General features: G+C 40.0%; 1 protein-coding gene across 1 annotated transcript in view; it reads left to right on the top strand.

Moving 5' to 3' along the window:
* The window catches only part of GADL1 (glutamate decarboxylase like 1), a 76,476-nt gene extending 69,941 nt beyond the window's left edge, over nucleotides 1–6,535 (top strand). The window contains exon 15 of the mRNA XM_054385130.1: nucleotides 6,362–6,535. Within this exon, the coding sequence (XP_054241105.1) occupies nucleotides 6,362–6,535 (174 nt within the window). The remainder of the gene's footprint in view (nucleotides 1–6,361) is intronic.
* Nucleotides 6,536–15,933: the final 9,398 nt, after the last annotated feature.

Genomic DNA, 15,933 nt, shown 5'->3' with positions numbered 1-15,933 from the left:
ACTGGGAAATGCAGCAGATAGGCTGTGCCAGATGTTTGTCAGCCCTGTTTGGCACAGAAATTATTTAATATATATCGTAGTAGCATACGGAGCACCTAGGAGGTAGCGGGGCCGATTACAACAGATGTATGAGCGCACAGAGACTTCACTGCCTGGAAGGGTTCTATGCCTTCTGTGAAGGGGAAGAGAAACATGTTACCCAAGAGAGATGGAGTGATTTGTCCAAACAGCCTCTAGCAGGGTTAGGGACCAGTTTGATTTGTTGAGTCTATATCCAGCATTTCAACCACTCTGCTGTCATTTAAGCGAGATAAGAACCAATCTTGTCAAGATCTGGTGAAATTAGTATCTCCTATGTGAGATATTATTGCATCTAAATTAAATTAAATTTGCATCTAAATGCTGATTTGGGGGTTCATTTACTTCTTTTGGTGGCAATTGCTGTGTGATAGTTATTTTCTTATGAACATAAGTGAATCTGAAATGGTCATTTGTAGCAGGAAGCCTAACTTGTCAGACTTTGGATAACCAGTAAGTTGCCTTTTAAGTAGCAATCACTTATTTCCAAATGAAAATTTGACCCTTCTTGGGGAGCCAAGGTAGATTTTTGTGGTGAGACAAGAGAGCCTTTTCTGTATAAATTTTGTCTTCCATTGCAAGGAATAGTTGGGGCAAGAACACAAAATGTGTTTTCCATTTTTCTGAAATCATGAGACTGTGATCTTTCCATTTTGTCAAAAGGGTGGCTTTTTTTTTTTTTTTTTTTTTTTGTCTTCTAGCTACAGATCTTTAGCCAATTGCTTGTGCACTATTTGGTACCTTGGAAATTTTCAACAGGACTGTGTTTGAGGAAGAAAAATAGATTGAGTTGCTGATACGCTCCTGTTCTTCCAAGACTGTCTAGCCTGCTTTTGTGGATCCCTAGAAAGGTTATTGATTTACTGCAAGTGTGGCTTTCTCTAGTCAGAGCTCAAGGCTGGTTGTAAACTGCCACCAGAAGCAGACACACAAGCAGGAAATTCAGATAATTGTATTCTGCTTCCATTGAAGTGCGAGACAATTTTGAAATGAATTCCAGGAGGAGCAAAAGAGGATCTGATGACTGGGAGTTGCTGCTGCCAGCAGCTGGAAGAGCTTCTCAGCTTTGTGTTGCATAAATGTTCAGTGACCTAGGAACTGTCTAAAAGGTTTGGAAAAAATGTTTTTGATAGCAATTGCCAGTATTAACACCACTTTTTATAGGCATTCTGCCTTTGTAGCATTTGCTGGGCTAGCATGTTTAGAGTCATCTGCACTACTCAAAGCAGATTGAGTGACATTCCCAGCCAAGTTTTGCTAACAGAAGAGGGAGTCCTGTGAATTTTCTCATGCTTTCTGTCTTTTCTGGGGCTGAAAATCCTACGGATGTTTCAGTTAGGTGTCAGCACTTTTGAACTCACATATTTATGGTTGTGCAAATAATGTCGGGTTTTGGTTGTTTTGTTTCTTTTTGTTTGTTTGTTTTGTGTGTTTTTTTTGTTGGTTGGGATTTTTTGTTTGTCCACTGAATTCAACTGGAAGTACCTCTTGGGTTTAGGTGACCACAAAGAATTTTATTTTATTTTTTTTTCCAGAGAAGCTAAAATGAACCAATTTGCTTAGTTTTGACTTTGTCAGCCCTTTTCTAGTTGCTGCAATAAAAATGGGTTGATTTCCAACACAATGTAAGTTTAAATTGAAAATAATGTTTTGAAAAAGGATATTCTAAATAGTTTTAACAATTTAGAAAACTTCTAGGCTTTTCTGGCTTCTTTATTTTTGTGGCTAATGCCACCTTTTCACTTGGGCTATTTTTTAAATTCACTTTCTTTTTTTTTTTTCCTCCTACTGAAACAAAATATTTTTGTAAATCCATTGTTTAGCAGAATGTATTTACCCATCACTGTTACTAGTTCACAATGCCTTAGTGTTTAAATACAAAGTTTTCAGAATGTTGCTTTTAGAGTACAGCTTCTAGCCTATAGTTTGGGCAGTATGTCAACATCTGGTATGACAAGACAAGTGTGACTGGAGTCTGTGAGAATGACAGCAGTATGAGAAGCATTCAGGTACCAGAAGTACAGTGTCAGCAGCACAGAAAGTCATTTGTGATGGGACAGGTTGAAAATACTGGTTTAGGTCTAAACCAAAATCCTCTACAGATTCAGGGAGGGCATGGAGAAAGGAATTCATAATGATGGCTGGACGTAGTTTTCTATTTTCAGCAAGGTATTTTGCAGTTGAACAACCTGAGCTTTCTTATACTTTCAGAATATCTCTTAATTGTAATTGTCAGAGGCAATGTTAAAGCAGAAAAATAACAGTTAATTAAAAGCAGTAGGTTATTTAAGCAAGAAAAACAGGGTAGCTCTCCTTTGCTTTAGGACAGCTTATTTGTCTGTCCATACCCAGCAGCATTAGTGCAGTTGAAGCTGAGGGCTAAGTGGATTTACTTACTATGGGGTTTTTTGGTTTGGTTTGGTTTTGGGTTGTTTGGGGTGTTTTTTGGTTGTTCATTAGTTAGAATCAACTTTTACAAACTCATATGAAGGTCAGCTATGGCCTTCCATGCACTGCACCTCTGCTCTGCCTTCCTAACATAAAAGAGCACAGCTAATGTGCTGCTGCAATGAGTGTTTGAAATCATCTCCAGGATGGATTGGCAGGGGAGGCCAGTGGTGGGAAGGAAGTGGAGAAGGCAGCAAAGGAGAGGACATGTCCGAGGATACGTTACACTTAAAAAATCTGCGACTGTTCCAATGATGAACAACATAAAGAACAAGATTTACAATGTGAAGTAGTTCCTTAGTAAAACAATTGGACTGGTGAAGCAATCTCACTCTTACTAAATTGCTTTCTGAGGAGTCTATCCTGAATGGGACTGTGCAGCTCCTTCTTGGACATCAATGGGAATTAAACTGATTGAACTCCTCACTAGGCAATTAGTTCTTTATGGGTCTAATTTTTCTAGCTGCAAAGTGCTACCTGCCCTTACTTTTAGTTAGCAGTCATACCCTGTGATCCTCAGGTTCAAGCCCTAGCATGTATGTATTGCTTAATGGTTCTTTTGTGGGAGTGTACTTAAGCATTTCTGCATGTATTCTGTTCCTTACTGCTTTCTCTGGATAGGATTCTCAGCAGTTTTGTTACACTGACTGCAGCACTTAGCAAACAGAACATGCAAAAGACTTTGTGGAGAACCTTTCTAAAAATAATCCTGTCAAAAGCCAAAAAGACAGTTTTCTGTTTTGTTTCTATTAAGTAAGAAGTGTTTGCCTTGGCATCAAAAAGAAATGAATGCACTTCAAATGAAGAGGACACATTCATTAGCATGGTGGATGAATGAGATAATAAGCAGTAAAATGAAAATGAATCATAGAATTGTTAGGGTTGGAAGGGACCTCAAGGATCATTCAGTTCCACCCCCCCTGCCATGGGCATGGACGCCTCACACTAGATCAGGTTGCTCAGAGCCACATCCAGCCTGGCTTTAAAAGCCTCCAAGGATGAGGCTTCTACCACCTCCCTGGGCAACCTGTTCCAGTGTCTCATCACCCTCATGGTGTAAAACTTCTTCCTAACGTACAAAGTGAACATACCCGCTTCTACTTTTGCTCCATTCTCCAATGAGATTTTTTTTATCTTTGTTTCCTTTTCATGAAAGACGACCTGCTGAAATGCACTGTATTTACGGTCCTAAAATTACTGAAGCTCTAAATGTTTTTTTGCTTTTATTGTCTCTATTTGTGCTACTGCGTGTTTTGGGATGATGGATTGTGGAGCAGTGGGTGTTGAGATGAAGAAAATGAATAGTGTGATACAAAACATGAAATAACTCTGATAGAACATCAATAAAGGCTAAAAGTTGCCATAGAGATTTGCATCCTAAAGAAGAGCTTGAGAAAGTATATTAAGAACTCCTCACTTCTTCCTTTGCACTCGTAGAAGCCACTTGGAGGTTCTTGTTGAGTATGGAGATGGAGAATTAGTTTCTTCTATTTTCTGTATCTACATGGGGCCCAGCATAATGCCTCTGTGGCATGGCATCTTCCAAGCATAGTCAGAGTGTCATTGCTATCTCAGGCCATAACTGGTGTGAATAATAATGGAAGAGTTAGAGCTCTTAGTAGCCTTGTGTGTTGCTCAAGGGTGCTACACATGCAAATTGAAGAAGTAGGAGAATTGTTATGATGCTAAAGTTATTCACTGTTTGAGAGAATATGTATAGCAGGTCCAAATGTTATGTATAACCAGGAAAGTTCCCAGCCAAGGGTCTTTGACACTTGGAAAATGTGCAGTTTTTCAGTTTTTCCCTGGTATTATCACTGTGTAGTACTACATTTGGTTGTTAGGATGCAGTTTGAAATACCTGATCTGAAGCAGAGAGGATTTTACGGGTAACATGGTTTTCAGGCTGAAGAAGGCTGTCTTATGCAAAATAGCTATCATCTTTATCCAAGCAGGACTCCAGTGTTTGTTGTGTTGTTTTGCTTGCTTGTTTTTTTTTTTTTTTTTCCTCTCCTTGAACATGGAATAAATGAGGTTAGTCTGAAGCTATTCTGAACGATAAAACAAGAACATTGTGGAATCCTTGAATGATTTGCTAGGCTGGCAGAAACCCAGGTGGGTGATGCTATATGAACGTGTTTGATGAATTCTATTTTTAAATGATACATGTGTTGCAGATACACAGCAGAAGTGTGATTTTGTTGGCAACTTTCATTAGGATCTTTACTCAGGAGGCACATCTGGAGTTTCACATTAGATTTTATGGGCATTATGAAAAAAAGGTGCTATTGGACATGGCTGAAGGCACCACACTATGCTGCTTTTTGACTGTAATTCTGAGCTTTCCTGTCCTCATTGTTGTCTTCTTGTTTCCCAAAATGTCTAACTTTGGCTTTTTTAGCTCACAGCAATATGCAAAACCCCCAAATTCTGATTGCATGTTGCAATCAGATAGGAGATTCATTGCTTTCATCTGCATCATTCATGTTGATAACACACTCTGGACTTTGGTTAGAATTCTGACTCCATCAGCCTCATAGCTTAAAAAAACAAGCAATAAATAAACCAGCAATAAACTAAAATTAGAGAGGCAAATTGTGAGAACTATAAATACACCTCCTCTGAATTCAATCTATATTCTCAAGCAGCAGAGGCTGCTAGTGTTGAAAACCTTAGCTGTTTGTCTAAGCAAATTGTACAGGACTTGTCTACTGAAATGTGCCATGTAAAAATAAAACTATTAAAGTGAGCTTGGCATCATCATTTTTCTACTGCAGATCGTACGGTAGTTTCTGACACTAACTTTTAGAGCTGAAAATGAATTAATGCAGAAACCAAGGTTGGATCATACACTTACTTGCTTAGTTCAAAGCCCACACCATCACAAAAGGAAGGAATGGAACACACTGTTCTGAAATACATTGATGCTATTAGTAATGTATTAAAAATGCAGCCCATTTTTAAAATACTTCTTCTGTCAAAATACTTATTGATGTTGATTTCTGTTTTCCATGAAATGGAGTACTTCATCCAGCAATGCATTTAAGCTTATGACTGATTTGAAGCACGAGAACACAGAATCACTCACTCACTTAAAGTTAAGCACAAGATAAGCTGGAGAAGGTTAAGAGCCCTGCTGGGCTGAGACCACGTGTTCAGCTGTAAAGGCTTGACTGCCAGTCTTACTCATGCTGTTTTTCTGTGGTGAGACACCTGTGAGGTTTCATCTCATTTGACACAAGTGATGTAGCCAGATGCTACTTAAACCTTCAATCTCAGAGATGGAATCTTAAGTCTCAGCATCAGGCCTTGTCCCTTAATATTGTGTTGCCCTGACTTCTTTGGTAGCTTAAGTTTCTTTGGGATACAATCAAGAGTGTCCTTTAAGGAGAGTGGCTTTGCAGATGTGTCAGAAGGAGGACCATCAAGCCAAGTGATCAGGCTTAGCCTAGTTAGCACAAGAAGCAAAAAGCCTACCTTTTACTGGCTGCAGTTGATGCTCTTCCTGAGTTCAAATTTTTGATGTAAATTCAACAGACTAGAGACTTAAACCCGAGCTTTCCCATGCTACAGATGAGTGCCCCAAGCTGCAAGTTTTGGAGAGTTTTAGGTCTTATCTTGGTTATACCAGGAGTCTCAGAGCACAAGCTGCCTTTAAACATGCAGGTCTGAGCTTTAATGTTTGTTGGGGCAGGTAGAGGGGAGGGCAGGCAAGAGGTGTAAAACTCAGACACTTGAAAAAAAAAACTTTATAAGTCACAAAATACAGTTTGTGCCCAAATCTGCTATATTTTTGAGTGTGATACCCACCCTTTTTTTTTGTCTCTACCTCCAGGTTGCTCCTATAATTAAAGAAAGAATGATGAAGAAAGGCAGCATGATGCTTGGGTACCAACCTCACCAGGGCAAAGTCAACTTCTTCCGCCAGGTGGTGATCAGCCCCCATGTTAGTCGAGAGGACATGGACTTCCTGCTGGATGAAATCGAGCTGCTTGCTAAGGATTTGTAGGTGGAGCTCCCCAGCACCAGCCACTGCTCATGTGAGATGTGCAGAAAGAGAATGGCAGCAGTGTTCTGCTGCTGTTTTGGGAAAGGTAGCCAAAAGCTTGACATACACGTTGGAAACTGTCATTTTGGGTGATGTGGAGAGCTTTGCAGGTAGGACACTCCCTCACAGGAAAGTATTTGCTGGTGGGGGTTGAGACAGCGCTTGCAGCACCACTGCCATTGTGGGAAGTGCTTCCTCAAGAAGGGAGTACTTCTGGAAATGGTGTCCCAGGGAGGGTAGCTGGTTTTGAGGTGCCTGTGCACAGTGTAGCTCCAACTAGTTATTTATACATGCAGGCAACACTCCTCTGCTGTTGCTGTTAGAAGTGGACTTATATGCTAATTAATGCTCTGTCTACTCAGTTAATGTTTTAGTTTGGTGTGTGTTTAAAGATAGAAGCCTGGTTGGTAATTACACTAATAAGCTGGGAAATTGCAGACTTTCAGAAAGAGTTCCTCAAGGCCCCTAACTAGGTGGATTGCCTGATTTTTTTTTTTTTTTTTTTTTTTTTGCTATGAGCACAGGCAGAGTGGAATGGGACTTGGTGAGGCTGTGTCACCATCCTGGGGCGATTGCAAGACCCCTGAGCAACCAATATTACCTTTGCTTTGAAGAGACTGAACTAGGAGACCTATTAAGATCCCTTCTCACCTACAGGATTTTGTGATTCAGTGAAGCACAATCATTGGGCCCCATCAGTGTTTGCCAATGTTGCCCATCTGAAATATCACCACCACTTTAGCAGCACTGAAAATAGTGGAATAGCACTTAGAGCTTTTTAATTCTCTGTTAACAGGAGTTACCTGTGATTTCTGAGTGGCTGTTCACCTTCCTCTGTTGTCTAAGTGATAAGATGTATTTAGCAGCTTTTAGATGCACTTGAAAATCATAATAGAAGAAAAAGAAATAAACATTTAGCTGAAAGAGAAGTATTTTTTTTAATGCATGGTGACTATATTTTAATAATATAGCAAAATTACTTGTCATTGTTTGTATTTTCCTACAGATTGGTGATGGCTCAGTCTCATGTTATATGTGTATAATTTGGTTTTGACACTGACATTAAGGTGATACAGTGATCAAAGAAGGCCTGCTTGTGATTTTTAGGATATGAGCAGCCTGAATGTTTTTTGGTCAATCTTAACTTGCAAAATGAGGTTCTAAATTTTGTCTTTATCTTAAGAATTACACTATACTTTTGATCTGGTTTTATTCTATTAAAAAATGATCCATTTTACACAGATAGCAAAGTGTTTTTTTGGGTGAAGTTCTTGCAGCAAGCTAACAGGAATAACCACATCTTTCACCTTGTCATCAATGTCTACTTAACTTCAGTATTTTGATGCTTGTTCCTTACTCTATATTTGAGGTAGTACTGACCAATACAAACCTTTCTAGCATGGTTTCTGTCCTACTGTAAGCTGTCTTTAAACACAGCACTTTGGCTGTTTTCATTTCCTACATTGTGTTAGGATCCACCACTGCATAACATTCCTACTTCCAGTCAACAGGATGATAGTGTGGAAAGCCTAACAAGGTCATGATAACTGAGGAGGTCACACTATCAGAGGAGTAGATAGAATCAAGAGTCACCCTTGCAGCATTTGACAGATGCCTTTATTAACAGTGTCCTGGAAGTGAATATTCTTGTGCTATTATAGTGATCCCCTGGGCTTTAAGCCAAAACTCAGGTTGACATTAATATAAAAAAGAATATCACAATGTGGCCCCTGGATTCTGACCTGACATATCCCTAGGTCACTTTATCATTCATTGCTGTCCCAGCCATTATGAGCTTGGAAAGCCCTAACTAAATTCAGGGTCTGTAAGACTTATTTAGCATCCCAGCCACTCCAGGTGGAGTGAAGAGTAACACAAGGCTGCTGTATGGGTGGGATGAATTTGCTGTTGCTTCTTGAGTTGGAAAGGACTGTTAGCCTTTCATCTTCTCTTTTAGACCTTGAAGGGAAGGACAGGATACAGTGTCAGGATGTTTTGGTAAGTACTGGATTTTTTGATTCAGGAGGAGCCACCACCTTCTGTCAGCTACGAATTTGAGTCTGTGGTGTTTTGTGACACCACTATTGTAAAAAAAAAAAAAAAGTGTTACTGTCTTCTCTTCATGTTGTCAGTGTGTTTCTCTGTTTCTGGATACTGTGACACAGCACAAAGCAGACTGAAGCAATACAGTTCCATTCTGTAGCAGTAGTGGCTGTAGTATTTTTAAATGAGAGTTAAATGAAACTTTTAGAGTGTTTGCAGAAAAGCAGGTTTCTGATCAAGACATGCACTGATTTCTTCAAAGGTAGAGATTAACCTTCCCATGTGATGTGTGTACATTATCTAATCTCCATATATTTCCAGTTATTTCTGACCCCTTGTCTGTCATGTCCCAGGTGTGCAATATGATGGTCTCATTTCAAGACTAATGTAATTTTCTTACAGTTGCCTATTTAAGACTGATACGTACAAAATGTCTATTTTGTAGCTGGTGATTTGAATAAAAACTGAACTAAATGACACCCTTATAAACACAAGCTGTGCTTGTCCTTTGTCAAGATAAAACTGGAGAGATGTATAAGCAAAGTGTCTATGAGCACTCTAGACAAGAGCACTAAGAACCTGCCAGCATAGCTTTAAAACGTGAAACCTAGTTTAGCCCTGCTCCAGGATGGGGTTTGTACATGCCCATATCATCTTTAACAAACATCTTGGATGAGAATGTGCCAGAATTTATCTTACTCTTGCTTTCAGATGCAGAAGCTAAATTGTGTTTGCAGAAATGGCCTTATTTATTTATTTGTTTGTTTGTTTGTTTGTTTGTTTATTTATTTATTAGTATGCTAGCTACCTGGAATTGGCCCATGAGCTCCTTGTGGTTGCTGACAAGCACCATCTCTCACAACCAAATTCTGAAAGTTGTGAGGTACAGGTATAAGTCACTGTAGAAACTGATCTGTTTCTTCTGTCTACTTCTAATATTTCTCTCTCTTTTTTTTTTCTTTCCCAGTCAACAAGGAAGGAAATATTTAGAAGGGATGCTGAGGCAGTTTTTGCTCCTAGTTAGTGCATGCACCTTGTGAGAACATTGGGCATTTTCTGCTGGGTCCATGTGCAGAATCACTCACACAGAATCATTGTGCCTGGAACAAGCAGTCCTTGTCTCAGGATTTCTAATATGATTTTATGTGATAGATGAATACCAATCACTAGATTCTGATCAGGTACGATTTTAGTGTTTCTAACTCCCACTGATTTAGTTAGAAACTGATCCTGAATTTTTATCATGAGTTTTATGAGTTTTATCATTGGTATCTTTCATCCCAGTACCAGCAGTCTGGCATTCAGAACATCTCAGTTTATCTACTCAAGGTTCATGCCTAGAGATTTAGATTTATCTTTGTGAGACTGAATTGAAACATATTTTCATTTATATCCTTCACTGATGCATTAAAATGCTTTTCAAATATCATTTGACCCTTAAAGGACAGGAAATATCCTTTAAGAAAAGTCTGGTAGAACTGGTAGTTGCACTCCCAGAATGCCAGATAAGAGCATGTAAAACCCTATTTTGAGCCTAAGGCTTCCTCATACACACAGATCATACCATTAGTTCATGCTCAAAATCACTCTAATTTTAAGTCTCGGGTAGTGTGACTGGGCTTGCAAAACTGATATGAAATGTTGAAAGCAGAGGATAATTCAGAAATACTAAATGCTAAGTCTGTTTTCTCCTGTTATGTCACACATGAGCTCCATGACAAAGCCAAAGGTAAGCTGAAAGTGTCATTCAAGTCCCTGGGTTTTCAACAGTGCCAAACCTGTCCAGTCTCTCTTCCCTGCTGACTGCTTCTGTGAGATCTCAGTGGGAAAATGAAGCTCGTTCATCCTTGAAATCAGTTGTAGGTAAGACCCATTCACACATCTGCCCTTCTTCCTATGGCTTGATTGGTAAATGCTGATCAATCATTTGAGCTGATCAGCACAGTGTCTAGTACAGTAACTGCTAAATATTGCTCCTGTTACATCCTGAAATAATGCAATTGCACACAGTCATTATGTCTTAATTGCACCTTCTAATTGCAGGTTAGATGCAATCAAAGCAGCACTGCCTGGCAAACGCACTGCACAAACCATGAGAAACCCTGATGGAGGGGTTTTCTTGCTTTAAATTGAATCTAGTCTCCCACAATTACATGGTTTGGCTTCAGATGTGCAATTAGATGTTATTAATCTAATTCTGTAACTACGGAACAACCAACAAAAAAACCCTACTTTTGAGAAGCAAAACAAAACAAGGAAATTTGCGCAGCGAGAGGTACAATGAAGAGAACGTCAAAGGTTTGGAGGCAAACCCACAGAAGGAAACAATGGTGGTGGGAACAATTAACTGCTGCTAAATCTGCTGCATGGGAACGTGCCACAGGGCTGTGCTGCAGGAGTAGAGCACTGAAGCAGTACCAGTTGTGGAGTCACCAAAGAACTTGCAGATGCGCTGACACTGCAGCAGTCTGCCCCCACATAGCATGCATGGACATGGTCTTAGACAAGCTCTTCAAGAAGGTAGAGGACTTTGTGGTACAGTAATTTTTTTTTTTTTGGTATATAGCAGAGTAAAGTTTGGTTTAAAGCAGTCTCAATAATAGAAGTGATACTGAAGGGGTTATCTTGAAAAAAAAGTCCAGCTTGCATACAATAGAAGTACAACTGATCCTGTTTTTAAAATTCATTTAAGAAAGCAAGCAAATAATAGAAAGTGAAGGACATAGAGCCTTAATAGGGCTGCCAAGCACAGATGTTCTGTTTTGATGAAGTAATTTCTTTCTTGTAAGTAACTTGGAGAGCGTTAATTTCTACAGAGCTATTTAAAAATGGAAAGTATGATGGAAGTGCTTGCCATGAACTAGCAGAGGCCCATGGAAAATAACATCTGCTTTTGGGACTGTGCAGTCTACATTGTTTTCTGCACAACACTTCCAAGAAACTTTCACCCCTCTTGTCATTCTGGGAAATGACTCCTTAAATCAAGCAGGCATTGAGACTGGCAGCTTTATACATCCTTCCCCTTTCGTGGCAGGGGATTTTTACTTTTGCTGCTGTTCTGTGCTCTCTCTCATGGCTGGACATATATTCAGAGAGACATTTTCAATATTTGTCACCATGGGAAAAATGTCAGAGTAGCAGAAGAGGGGAGATTGAAAGCTGAATGAAAAGCAGTGCTCAGGTTGATACCTTGAAGTGACAATTTCTCTTCTCTTTCTCAGCAATGGGTTTGTCCAGATGCTCGGGTGATGATCACTCACTGTTCTGTCAGAACTATGGTAACACCAAAATTCAGACTTGTTAAAACGCGGGAGACTAGTTTGGCCTTGGGAAACTAAATAAGAGAAAGGGTGGAAGAAAGAAATGTCAGTTTTATAGAAGAACCGATGCACAAGGAACTTAAAACTTTGGATTTTGTGAGAACTTGCTCTGTGGCTTTAGAAAAATTGTTGGAGTCCATACTGGGGAACATTAGTGAGAGAAAATAGGGCATAATGTAATACAGGCTAACTAGAGAGCTTTCTTTAGGGGAAGGGACAAAAGAAAAGTACTTTTCAAATTGTACTCTTGCAGTATTTGATGTGGAATCAGTTGGGAAAACCTACATAAGGTGGGAAGCAGGTGGAAGACGTCAGGTGAGTAGGACTACCTAGTGAAAGATGAAGTGATGGAGAAAGAAAGGTACCACCTAAGTACTGGTATTGATTCTGGGCTAATCAAGTTTCGTACTATCATCACTAACCTTTTCAGAAAGATCAGATATGAAATTTGCTTATGAAACTATGCCGGAAGTTTTAGAGTTTGACATGCATGCAGAAGCAGGTGATTTTAAGAGCTTGTAGCTGGAGAGGCTGTCAAACTGTGCAAAATCCTTGGGGACTTGCAAAAAGCTGCAAGACCTTGATTAAAGGTAGGAATCACTAAGCACTGGGAAATAGAAAATAGTGGGGATGCTTATAATGATGACATAAATATAAATGTATGAGCTAAGCCTAAATGCCATATAAAGTAAGTTAGCCAGTCACAAAATTCAGTGATAAACATCGAGGCAGATCTAGCCTCTCATTTGGGCATAGCATCAAGGAAACCCTATCTGGACAGCAGACCCGGTAGCTGTTCCAGCCCTTCATCCCCCAGCTCTGTTGTCTCAAAATGTGAACAGGGAGAATATTGAATTGGTGTTACAGAGACAAAAAGCAGCACTGCCTGCTTGTATGCTACATCTACTGGTGTGCCCTCTGGTAACCAGCTTGTGCCACACACAGGATGTCTCTTCCAAAGACAAGTCCTGGATGTCTCACATGTGACAGAGGAGAGAATTGGAACAAACAAACACTTGAGATTTTTCAGACAGAAAATGTTGCTTTGTTTTAGGCAGTCTCCTGTGAAAGCACAGGATATCAATGAACTTTAGGGGAGGACCTGCAGACTTGTGATGCCCTAAGTGGTGGGAATGTGTTTCCATGCTGTGTAACCCATGAAAACAGTGGTGTGTTTAAGGCATCTAAGCTGAGTGATGTACAGCTCAGGGTGCCATGAAAAATGTACTTCCCTGATTCTGAGCCTCTCAGCTGAGCAGTGATTCCTTAACCTTGCTCTTTATCAAGGTTAAAAATGGATTGAGGAGCATGCAAAATGCTTTTAAACTATGGCCTCAGAGGGCTGAGTTTCCAGGCTTGATTTTATTCTGAAGGAATCTACCTGTCTGGAGTTTTCTTATATTTACCTTTCCATGAGAAATCTTGATGTTCTGGGGTGAGATACAAAAAAAAGGATGTCCTGCCTCTGTGTCCTAGCACAGTTTTGAGTTTCCCGTACAACAAAATGTCCAACTCCTTGACCATTCTTGACTCAGGCTTCCAGAGACACAGATCAAACACAGAACTGCAACCTCTATGGCAGAAAAGAATCCAGAGATGTTACTGAGATTATATGAGCTCCATCCTGAAATATGATCAGTGATACTAGAGAACCAGTGTCTGATGTTTGCCTAGTCTATAATTCATGATCAAAAATGCTGGGCATCCTGCAGCCTTCCCATGAGGTTTCCTTAATGGATAATCTAGATTTTCCCTGCTATGCTTGATCTAACCACCATGATTAGGGCAAACATATCTATCTATCTATCTATCTATCTATCTATCTATCTATCTATCTATCTATCTATCTATCTATTTATTATCTTTGCAATTTCTATATGTTGAAAGGCTATCTCAATTATCTTCTTTCCTGGTTCTGTGGTACAGTCATTCCTCTCACGTCTGAGGCCATGTTTGGAAGCTGCCTGCTTATTCTACTGCCCAACACAAGACAGGGCAGTTCTCTGAAACCTTTCCAGGTTTTAAAAGGGAGTCAGGATCACTTTGTACACCTCTCAGCTACCACTGCCCTTTATACTTTACAATGTGATGTTCACTTTCTTTTGTAATGGCAATATAGTATTGACTCTTGTCAGGTTTGTGACTATTTCTTCTTCTCAGGTTTGTGAGCATTAGAGGGTTTTGGGCCAACTACTCTACATGGCTTTTCCCTATTAGACACCTGGACATTGAATTACTCCTTTGCAAGTGTTCCCATTAAAGAGGATTGTGGGGTTTGAAACATTTATTCAGTCTGTCAAGAATAATTTGAATTGTCAGACCATCCTGCAGCACACTTGCAGCTTTCACAGCATGGTACAGTTTGCAGGTTTAATAAGCATATATTGTTGTCCATTGCTAAGGCTATTATTTAAAATATTGAATAGGAGCTATTTATAGGAGCTAGACTGCTGTGGAATTGTACTCAATGCCTGCTAGGGCTCTGTGTATCACCTGTTACAGATTTCAAGTCAGCTGTGCACCCATGCCATACTAGAGTTTAGAGAACAATTACCTTAGCTGACCATCAAGAGTATCACTAGAGGTGATGTCAAAAGCCTTTCCAAGCTCAAGGTGTCTGACATTTACTGTCTCTTCTTCGTTTTACAAGACCTATAGTTTTGTAGGAATAAAACCCAACTGTGACAGATTGATGTTGCCTCTTACCTTGTTCTCATTGTCGCCTTCAAGTAGTTTGATCCTTCTCATCTCTTGTAATTTCCTAAGATGCAGGGAAGTGAATGGGTTCCCCGATTCCTCTTGCTCCCTCTCAAATGGTAAGTATGACCTTTGTCTCTTTGGCACCGTGGGAGCAAAATCTGCGACTGCAGAAATCCTTGCTGGGGCGCATTGAAGCTTTGGTCCTCATGTAATTGAACCTTGGGTCAGTCATGGGGCTGGAGGGTGCTGAAAGGCCTGTTGGGGCCATACCCTAGGGTGCTGACTCTGTGGGAAAGCAGGGTGCTGGGAAGAAGAGGAGGGGGGAGAATCGGTGTCTTGCCAGCCACTGATACCTTATAACTGAATATTAATTGCTCCTGCAGGACAATTAAAGTGATTATTGAAAAATTCAATTCTTACCATAAAGTATAGCAAAGTGGAATCACAGACATATACAAGTTATATATCAGAGCATTTAATATCCTCAAATTAGTATTTTTTTATTATTGCCATGATGTGTGGCTCAGCAAGAAATGTGTTGCTGCCATGGTGGGAGGAGTCATTAGCTGTATTGCATTCACACATTATAACTGCTAATGCATGGGCTGCACATATAGAAAAGGAGGTGACAAAAAAGGTGAATGTCATAATCCGACCTTTCTAACCCTCTATGCAAAGCTTGTTTCTTGCATTTGTCCATTACATAAATTTCCATCTCTTCTAGAAGCTAATATGATTGATTTTGTACATTAGGAAGAAGTAGTGCAAAACTACAGAGCTCCAGCCTAGCCAAGATTCAGCAAGGATTGTCACCATGCTCACTGGAAAATCTGAAGGTAAAAATTTCTTTGTAATCCATTGTATTTCTTGCTAGGATTTTTGAACTACCTTGTATCATTAGCACTAACATGAAGGCATGGAAAGAACAGAAGAACCAGTCTTTCAGCTAGTCTGTGAGCAGACTCTCTCTCTGGGTTGGTGGGAAAAGAATATTGTCTTGGTCTATAATCCATAGGTCAAATGGCTGAAGTCAAACCTATTGACCTCAGTAGTGTTACAGTGGGACAAAGGGATGGTCTTAATGAGAACACATGGAGTAGGTCTCGTCTGCCCTAGCTTCAGCTGTCTGACCATTTGCTGCCTTTGCACAGGCTCCCTCCTGGCTACTTGTGCATCCCTGCTCCCACTGAGAAAGTGTCTCCCTGGCCACAGGAGCCAATTTTAGGCCAAGCTGCTGATATGGTGAAGAGGGGGAGACTGCTGCATCACTCACTTGCTCTTAGGAGAGATTTCCTG

The sequence above is a fragment of the Indicator indicator genome, chromosome 11 (assembly GCF_027791375.1).
Source record: "Indicator indicator isolate 239-I01 chromosome 11, UM_Iind_1.1, whole genome shotgun sequence".
NCBI classification, from domain to species: domain Eukaryota; kingdom Metazoa; phylum Chordata; class Aves; order Piciformes; family Indicatoridae; genus Indicator; species Indicator indicator.
This window is presented reverse-complemented; position numbering and strand designations above follow the sequence as displayed.